Raw genomic sequence first — 10205 nt, forward strand, 5'->3', positions numbered from 1 at the left:
TCTTGTTGACATTTACCTATCCAGAGCTCAGTGGAGGAGGGATGCTAAAGGTCAACCTTACCAGCTGGGTATGCATGACCTTAAGCCAATAGCTTGAGGATGGTTGGAATTCATCCAACGCTCCATCTTCCCTACGAGTAACCGCTCTGAGGTTACCATCGAGCGAGCAGTGATGATTCACTATATCATGCTCTGGAACGAGGTGGAGATGCATGAGGTGATCCCTCAAGAGCTTTACAGAATAGCAGACAAGCCTTCCACCACTGCGAGACTGGATTTTCCTCACCTCATCTACCGCCTATGTACAGCAGTTGGAGCGCACATTGAGGGAGATACCCCGATCGACGTGGATAGGCCGATGACTAAGAGGTGTATGGAGCATGCTAGAGAGCTCGAGCAAGGACATCAACAGGAGCCAGTTCCTCCTCCTCCTCAGCAACCTGAGATGTCTCAGAGATATTACTTTCCTCCTCGTGACTACTAGGACCAGTTGAATGCATCCCTTAGAGAACTATCATATTCTGTGGATCAGCTGAGAATAGAGCATCAAGACCAAGCAACAGAGGCAGGGGCATGAGCTGGAGGAGCTGAGACGCCAAAGAGGATTTCCCAGAGGGAGCAGCAGCCACTATGACTGAGGTGGTTGAGTTTCATTCTCCCTTCTTTTATCTTATTTTGTGTTTTTCAGAAGTTTATTCTATTTTATGCTTTCTATTTTAGTCTTGCATGATCACTAGTAGGATTTTCTTGTTTTCTAGTTTAGTTGTTATTTTAAAATTTTTCTGTTATTTTAAAAGATGCCTCATGTATTACTCACTGAGCTTAAACAAAAATCAAAAGAAAAAGAAGTAGCAAAATGCATGAGATCTTGAGTTGTATATTATGAGTATTATAGTTACTTTGATGTGGTGGCACTATCTCTATTTCTGAATGTATGAACTGAATAGTGCATATTTGATATTAAAGTTGAGAATATTGGTTCTTGAGGAATAGGAATTTAGAGAAGTATTATTAATTCTCTTAAATAAGAAAGAGATTGATTCTTGAAGCAAAGCAAACAGCAAAAAGAAACAAAAAGAAAGAAAAATAAAAATCAAAAGAAAAGACCAAAGGCTTTGAGCATTAATGGTTAGAAGAAACTGATCTAAAGCTCAAAAGAGTGATTTTTCTAACCATATGTTTGTGGTGTGAAAGTGTCAAGTAACCCTTGAGACTGAACACTTAAAGTCGTGACCAATTGCTGTTATAGAGTATGCCAAAAGCTCCGAGCACAGCTGTCTGGGAGAAATAAAAAGAAAAATTAGAACTCAAAGAGTTTCCCAGTTAAGTGCTTGTGGTGTTCTTGTATCAAGTTAAGCTTGAAGACAAAACACTTAGAGTCACGGCTAGGCTCAAGATGCAAAGCACCAAAGAAAAGAAAAGAAAAACCAGTTTTCAAGAATCAATTAGAGTCAAAAGAAGAGAATCTATAATATCATCCAAGTTCTAGTTCTGAAGGATATCAATATTTCTCAACTTTAAAGGATAGTGAGATGCCAAAACTGTTCAGAAATAGAGTGTCATTAATCCCATTCAGTAACTAGACCTAAGCTTACATGATAACTCAAGTCTTAAGTATTTTCTCTTCCTGGTCCTCTACTGTTTTGGTTGCTTGAGGACAAACAACAATTTAAGTTTGGTGTTGTGATGCGTGAGCATCTTGTACCCTTTTTCTTACCATTTTCTAGTTATTTTTAGTTAGATTTTATTTAAGTTCATAGTATTTTGATGCAAAAAATTCTCTGTAGATGCTACTTTGAGTTGTTCTTATATTTTTATGATTTCAGGTGAAATTCGGGGCAGTTTGGCAGAGTTTGGAGCTGAAACAAAAAAGTTGGCGTATTCCCCTTGGGGCGCTAGCGCCAGCAGAATGCACGAAGTTACTCCCACTAAGGCGCTAAATGCCCAATATGGTGTTTAGCGCCAGCAAGCTTGGCCCAAATTCACTCTCCTTGGCATCTTAAGTGGATTTAGCATTTATTAGTTATATTTTATTTTCTTTTTGTAACTTTTTATTCACAAATAATATCTTTTAGTCTTAGGATTTATTATTATTTTTATTTTATTTCCGTATCAAATTAGGTTAGTATAAAAGGAAAAAGATCTCTTAGGATACAGATCTTCTTCCTCTCGCACGTTTTTAGAGCCATAGTTTCTCTGTAAGTCATGAGAAACTAAACCTCCTTGGTTAAGCTTAGGAGCTTTGTTTAATTCTATGGATTAAGACTATTACTTTTCTATTTTAATTAATGTACTAATTCAGTTTCAAGGATTGTTTTCGTTCTTAATCTTATGAATCTGGGTGGAACAAGAGTTTGACCCTTATTCTACATGAGTTCTTGTGATTCTCGAGAGAGTTATCTTGCATGGAACAACAGCTTGAAAACAAATTCCTCCTAAATTGCTTATTACATGAACTAATTGGTATGTGTGACATATAATCCTGCTAGCTTTGGATAATTACGATTTTTGTGACTATAAACTAGTTTTTGAATTTAACCCTCTAAGTGGAACTAAGTGACCACGAGAGTGGCAGTTAATGAAGATTAGAGGAGATTAGATCACTAAGAGATTTGGGTTTAATCATTTACAGTTTTCCATGGAATGAATTATGCATTGTTAAAATAGTTGGTAGGAACTTTTAATCCGAAAAAGTAAACATTTCCGAAGCCTTAACTGTTTTCTCATACCATTTTTACACCAAACCTTTTATTTGCTTTCTTTACTTTATTATTCATTTTCTTATGCGAATTACACCAATAATCAACCCTTTTCTACTTGCTTAACTAAGCCAATTAGATAACCATTGTTGCTCAGTCCAGCAATCTTTGTGAGATTGACTCTCACTCACCTGAGATATTATTTGAATGACTCAGTACACTTGCCGATTAAGTTGTGTAAAATCCTAATTTGCGCACCAAAAAGCAAATGAAAGCATTTCAAGAGCAAGGAAAAATTCTTCAATATCAACAACAACAATTGGATGCAATGTTTTCTCACTATGAAATTCACAAGCCACCACTTTAAGAATGAAGACTTGTGGATGGATGATGGTTGTTGATGAAGTATGGAAAATTTTATTTGTTGCACTTTATATCTTTATGCTTATGGACTAACGCTATTAGGCTTTTCATTATGCTTTATAATCTTGTATAATTGAATGCTTGAATTTGCTTATGTTTGCTTGTTTATGCTTGAATGCTTATGGTTATGCTTATTAATAGCATAACAAGTGATTAAATGATTATTTGGCTAATGGTAGATTAATAAAAGGCCAAGTTTATATTTTCTAAAACAAGTATTATGTTTGTGAACTTATTATCCCTTTTTTTTGTTAATGTCAAAAGGGAGAAACTAAGTACGTTTTGAAACTTGTTTAAAATTTTTTTGATTAAAAATAGCTTTTCAAAAACTTATATATGCTATGTTTCCAAAAGATAAATTTTAAGGGGAACATAAAATATTTTCAAAAGGGATAACATTTTTTGTTTTTGAAAACGGTGTTTTCAAAGCTTCCACATGCAAAAGGTTTTCACAAACCGATATACTTAGTTTTAGAGAGAATTTTTGCAATTTTTTCAAAAAAATTTAATATATGACATTTATTTTGTTATTTATTATGTTGCAAGCTTTTCAAAACATAAGGTGTTTATCATTATCAAAAGGAAAAAATGTTAGAAATGTTATTTTTGTTGAATTCGTACTCTTAACCTTGCATTATATGTATTATTATGGTTTTCATGAATGAAAACATGTAATCCAAAATTGTACTATAATAAGCCATAAACTTATCATTGCTATCTCTAAAGATACTACCACAAGACGCTCTGCCATCCTTATTAACAGAGCCATTCGAATTCAGCTTGATAAAAAGAAGAGGAGGTGGCTGCCACTTTATAAGCTTCTCTGCAAAAGTTTCCACCTTTCTCCTAAATCGCATAGATTCAGAATGAGTCCTGTGTCATATACTAAGTTATTTCATGAATCTTTCTTTCATCTAGACTCTATTCTTATCAAAGATAAAGGTATTTTTTTGAAATCACAAAAAATTTAAAGTACTAGTAAAGCCGAGGGGGTCATAAAGCTCCTTTGAAAGAAAGTTGGGAAGACAAATTCTCTATAACTATGGTATCAATCAAAATGTACCAAAGGATAATAATGCAGTACTTTTATTTTGAATATTTTAAAGTTTATATTAGAATATAATTATATTTAGTATGTTTATTAATATTTTATTATAAAAATAATTATTTCAGTTGAATTATAATTGAACTGATTAAACTAGTAAATTAATAAATTAGTAATTAGAATCATTTTATGACTGGTTTAATTGGGTTAACGGAGAACGAATCTCATATTAAAAAATCAATTGACAAAAAACTAGTGAAAAAACTTGTTAAATTGACAGTTAATCAATAAATTGGAGAACCGATCCAGTCTTTTAAAATGTGTCCGATTCTTTTTGATGTCTCTAAAATCTAAAGTCTAAACTGCTTTGTTTTATAATTTTAAGAGAAAAAAAAAACAAATTTTTTCCTAGTTGAGAAGAGAGACATTGCCCTAGGCCTTATCAGCCTCTCACCCCACCTTCTCTATCGCCGAACAACTCTCCGTCGGCTAGAGGGTGCCATCGCCACCGGTGTTGCCACATATTATTCTAATTTTTGTGCATTATTTATTATTCTAATTTTTTATAATATGTATTATTGTTTCTATTAGAAATGATAAATTAAATAAAAAAATTAATTATAAATACCAATAAAAATATAATTAATAAAAAATTAGAATCTAAAATAATAATAAAAATAAGATTATTAAGAGTATTTAAAAAGAATATTAAAATATATTATTTTATATATTATTTTTAATTTAATAAATAAATATTAATTTTTATTGTAAAAAATATTTATAAAATTGTTCATTTTTATGTTATTTTTAATTTTATAAATAAATATTAATTTTTATTATAATAATAAAAAGGACAATTCACCTAAATAAATTGTTTCACCTTTAAAATTACGCAAATACATTATTTCCAAAACGAATACATAAATGCATTGTTTCACATATCTATAAAAACTGCTAGTTCTCATAGATATGTGAAACAATGCATTTGCGTCTTTTTCTGTTCAAGCTAGTTCTCTCTCTCCGATTTCACTCTATCTCACCGTGGGTAAGCTTCCACTGCTTCTTTAGTTTCATTTAGGTGTAAAGATAGATAGGATTACTGGCCCTAAGTTTTATTTTGGTTTTGATAAATCCAATTTTATTCTTCAATCTCACCTAACACATTATTCTATTTTCTCGATTCAAACTTCAGTTCGTAGCATATTAGAAAAACACATCATATAAAATTCTTGGGTCATAATTAATGTCTATGTCACTTGCAATCTACCCTATAATTTCTAGACTTGTATGATTTATAGATTCAATTTTGAAGAATTCAAATTCATTTCATTATACATTCAATATTATTTAACCACTGAACTATGTTGCAAATTGGATAAACAAAAAATTTCTGTACTAAAGTTTTCACCAACTAAAAATTTAATCACTTTAAGAGATTTTGAAGTTGTGATCAGAAGGAACCACAAACTAAGTGAGCGATTCATTAACAACATCGTCATTAGTTTTTTTGTCTTTCTCTTTGGACATCTGAGTATATTTGGACTGATCTCCATTTGTCTGTTCTCTGTTTTGGTATTTTCGGCTTTTTTCTTTTTGATAGATGAGACTTGCATCATCTTTTTTTTTATCATCTGAGTATATGACTTGATCGGTTCACTAGCCAGTTCGGCTCTCATAATCTTATATTTATAGTGATACAAGCATGTGATGCAATTGTATTAACTAACTGTGCCAGCTAAGGCTCATTGTGCCAGCTCAGCCTAACTCCTTAACTGGTATTAACTAATTGTTAAGGCTAGCTAGTGAAATGACTCATCCAATCCATGTATCTATTCTCTTTCAACAGATTTCATAGAAAAACTTGTTCGTACTAGGTTTGTAGAGAAAACAATTTCACCTGCTGTTTTAAGTGCTTACAGTTTGAAAGTAAGTTTAGAATCAAGCTTTGTAAGAAGGCTAATAAAACGAGGAAATAAGTGTTTAATTACTTTTAAATTAAGACAGTACATTTTCATATGATAATACTTACAAATTCAATAAAAATTAATATCTCACTATATCATTTTTTCAATCTTCTCATTTTAGAGAATTAATCCCTAATTTTAAAATTCGAACTCAATTCTTAACTAATCCAATAAAAAATGGATAAGATTGGGTTAACATATTATGTTGAAAATTATATATACCAAATTAATAAAATGTTAAACTTAAATATTAAAGTATATAAATATTATATTATGTTTATATCAAAATAAATGATTATAAAATAAAAATAACACTATATAATATAAAAATATTACTAAAGTATAAAATATAACATTTCTTTATTAATTTTATTAGAAATATATTTTTAGTTATCAAATATAATCGGACCTCATCAAATCTACTCAAGTCCAACCAAAAATAATATTAAATCAAAAGATAAATCCAAACCGTTAAAATATGATTAACCGAATTTAGGATTAAATCCAACATTACTTGAGAGAATAGAATTTAAGGACCACAGTGCACCTTAAATAGTGTAGGTCCTGCTAAGCCCCTCTTTCTTTTTCTTCTTTCTTGATTCGTCTTCCAGAGTTCGCACACTCCGTACTTCTTGTTAGAGCATCTCAACCACCGTCCGCCACCACCGTGTACTCTCTCTCTACTGTGAGTTTCCTCTCTCTTTCCTCTTCTACGTTCTTCTTTCACATTTTTTCTATTGCATGAAATAGGGAAATATTTGACGAGTTGCATAAACAGCTTTGTAACACTTGGTGTCTAATGCAGTGGAACAAAGGTGAATATGGAATGCGTGGTTCAGGGTATTATAGAGACACAGGTGATTTTATGCATTTTCTTTTGATTTTTAAATTTATTTGTTTTTCCCTAGAGTTTGAGATGTTTCAGTTGCTTCAAATTATAGCTATCTAGGGTGTGAATTGTTCCCTTGAAAGGTAGCATAGGATTTCGGTACTCGTATAATTTCAAAAACATAGTACCTTATTGAATGTATCATATTCTTAATTTCCTGGAGTGTGTGTTTTACATTGAGAAGCTTTCATAAAGAACCAAAACTTTGACTATCACAATTATCTAAATATATGCTATTGTAATGCTCAAATATTACACGCTGATATTTGAACAGAACCTTCTAATATTATAAAAATACTCAATTTTCCTCACAAAGTATCACTTCAGCGATACTTTTCATGTAAATTGCTTTAAACCTTGTTGAATATTTATGTTGACACCTTGTGTTCTCATTATCTTTCTTGTTGGACTGAGGTATTCGACTATTTTGAATGAGTATACAAGGTGGTGTATCATAGTGGAGTTTATTTTGTTAAGAATCTCTATGTGCAAGAAAAGTAGGAAACAAGTTTATTTCTGAATCAAACGCCCATCAATGTGTGCATTTCTCTGGTTCCACTTTCTAAATAAGAATTAAGTGAACATTTCTTTTAGCTCGATAATTCTATCTTTATGTATTATTTTAAATTTTTAATAAGGAAAGGAAAGCATTGTGTTCAAGTTGACCTTGGCATCTGATATTTTGTAATCTTTTTGCAGCATGTTGAGGCCCTTGAGATTCTTCTTCAAGGGCTATGTGGCGTCCAAAGAGAGCGATTAAGGATTCATGAAATTTGCCTCAAGAGTGGTCCAAATCTTGGTTAGTTTTTTCTTGTGATAATATGTGATATTGTAGCCAGCAAGGCAAATGCATTATCTGTCAGTGTTCCTTTATTCCAAGGTGAAAGAAATTTTATTGCTAAAGAATAAGGAAATAGTATTATTTATCATTTTGTAAACAAACAGTTAATAACTCACCTTAGGAATGAGGGAAACATACTTCAATCCAACAAAGCCTCCAATCCCACTGCATGTCTATCAAAGCATACTTACTAACTTTTCATGTTATAAACTCCATAGGAAAGAGTGATAAACTATTCCATTTCATAACAATGGCAAAGATAAATGCTTGTTTTTAAGCATTCAAGCACCATTTTCTGTCTAACTTGGTGGAAGCAAATCAGGAAAACAGAATTACATCTCTAAACCAAGCCTCTGTAGGCTGAAGTGTCATGTACTCTTTTTTTTTTTCTCTGAAGTTCAGCTTGCCATGATTTGTTGATTTATCATTTCTATGCTGTTACTTAGTAACTATTGTGCTCTTCTATTGATTTTTCAATTAATGCATGAATTACCAAAGAATTATACTTATCCCAGTATATGATGTGTTTGCTGTTCTGGATTTTTCCTACATTGATGTGGGATGTTTCCACACCTTTAGTGATTCTCTTAACATTATTATTCTAGTGTTACTTAATCACTTGAAAACAACATCGAGTATATGACATAAGAATTTGGAGTTTTTCAAGTTGGACATGATTTTATTGGCTTTCTTTCCAGGCCCTGTAGCATCTGAGGTTCGACTTTTATGTGATCTTGAGCAGGCTGAACCATCATGGTAAACCATGAAGTATTATTGCCATTCACTTATTAGAACTTTTCTCATGTCCATATGAAAATCTATTAAATGCTTGGTGACTTGTTCAGGACTGTAAGACATATTGGGGGTGCAATGAGGGGTGCCGGTGCCGAACAAATTTCAGTTCTGGTTAGGACAATGGTTGAAAGCAAAGCAAGCAAGAATGTGCTTCGTATGTTTTATTTACTTGGGTACAAGTTAGACCATGAACTGCTTAGAGTGGGATTTTCTTTCCATTTTAACAGAGGTGCACAAATCACTGTAACGGTGTCATCAATCAATAAAATGCTAAAGGTGCATGCAACGGACGAGGCTGTACCGGTAACGCCTGGTATACAGTTGGTTGAAGTAACTGCACCTGCAACTGGTGAAACCTATGCTGAAGTTGCTTCTGCAGTTTCATCCTTTTGTGAATATCTTGCACCGTAAGAAACTTTTACTGTCTTCCTTCTGCAAATTTTCTATATTGTATGTTTTCAACTTTTCCGGGGCTAAAGTGGTAGCTTTTGTATACCTGGTGGCGGCTAATTGTCGGATATAGTCTATTGCCAACTTACAGGTTGAATTGGTGCAATGGTAAAGTTGTTGCCTTGCTACTTGGAACTTACAAATTTAAATTCTGGAAACAATCTTTCTATTTGTACAAGGCTGCATACACCTACTCTTTTTAGACTGTATGAGGCTAAGTTTTGAACAAATTACACTAACACCCGAAGATTTGGCGATATTACATATAAGATTCCACAATTTATAAAAAATATATGCTAATCTCCCATGAGAATAATACATACTCTGTATCCCATCATTTTATAAAATGTGACGGACCTCCCATATAAACATTTGGAGAATTCAGTGTAGGTATGACAAATCAAGGGGATCTTGTGTGATATAATCTAACTTGGGAGGTTAAAATAATATCCCCTAAAATTTTAATCTGGAATGTTTTGTCACATTGCCATGCATGCTCTTGTAAAGTCTAACTATCCTATTCGAATAAGTCACGAGGTAGATTATCATTTATGGTGGACGATATATCTCTTTTTGGACCCTTCTGTCATATCATATTTCTAACATATCCTTCTGTCATGAAGATTATCATACTTTGTATTGTTCATTCATATTACTAACACGTACAACTGTTTGACTTCAATTTTTATCAGGCTTTTGCATCTGTCAAAACCAGGCATTTCAACTGGAGTTGTTCCTACGGCTGCTGCAGCTGCAGCATCCCTTATGTCTGACGGTGGTGGTACAACTTTGTAGTGTGCTTGTAATGTATAGATACAAAATTCTTGTACACTCTTAAACTTATCATGTTACACATGATTAGTTGTTAATTAAACAAGGAATGAATCTTAATTGACACAAGTTTGTTTGGAGTGGCAAACGTTTTATAACGGAAAAGAAGAGAAATGCGTGAAAACTGTTATTGCTCACCAACTTCCAAACTTAAGTGTATTTTTTAATAATATTTGTTTGGGTAAAAGTATATTTCGAAAAATATTAATAATGCCGGTAACTTTTTAATTAATTTTATTTTATTCTTAACATTTGAAATAAATTTTAT

The 10205-nt window shown here is 32.2% G+C and overlaps 1 protein-coding gene across 2 annotated transcripts; it reads left to right on the top strand.

Moving 5' to 3' along the window:
- The first annotated feature begins 6696 nt into the window (after nucleotides 1-6696).
- LOC130979632 (mediator of RNA polymerase II transcription subunit 18) lies at nucleotides 6697-10102 on the top strand. Of its 2 annotated transcripts, none has more exons than XM_057903113.1 (6): nucleotides 6697-6816; nucleotides 6937-6988; nucleotides 7720-7819; nucleotides 8560-8617; nucleotides 8707-9063; nucleotides 9799-10102. In XM_057903113.1, exons 2-6 carry the CDS (start codon nucleotides 6953-6955, stop codon nucleotides 9899-9901), a joined length of 654 nt encoding a protein of 217 aa, XP_057759096.1. In that variant the 5' UTR covers nucleotides 6697-6816; nucleotides 6937-6952; the 3' UTR covers nucleotides 9902-10102. The 2 variants fall into 2 exon arrangements, with proteins under 2 accessions (XP_057759096.1, XP_057759097.1); XM_057903114.1 differs by having other exon boundaries at nucleotides 6703-6816; nucleotides 6910-6988.
- Nucleotides 10103-10205: the final 103 nt, after the last annotated feature.

This window comes from Arachis stenosperma, chromosome 5 (genome assembly GCF_014773155.1).
Source record: "Arachis stenosperma cultivar V10309 chromosome 5, arast.V10309.gnm1.PFL2, whole genome shotgun sequence".
In the NCBI taxonomy this organism is placed as follows: domain Eukaryota; kingdom Viridiplantae; phylum Streptophyta; class Magnoliopsida; order Fabales; family Fabaceae; genus Arachis; species Arachis stenosperma.

Coding starts and splice junctions, on each gene's coding strand:
- LOC130979632 (XM_057903113.1), top strand. CDS start 6,953: ATGGAATGCGTGGTTCAGGGTATTATAGAGACACAG. Junction 8,618..8,706: donor GAGCAGGCTGAACCATCATG/GTAAACCATGAA, acceptor TGACTTGTTCAG/GACTGTAAGACATATTGGGG. Junction 9,064..9,798: donor TTTTGTGAATATCTTGCACC/GTAAGAAACTTT, acceptor AATTTTTATCAG/GCTTTTGCATCTGTCAAAAC.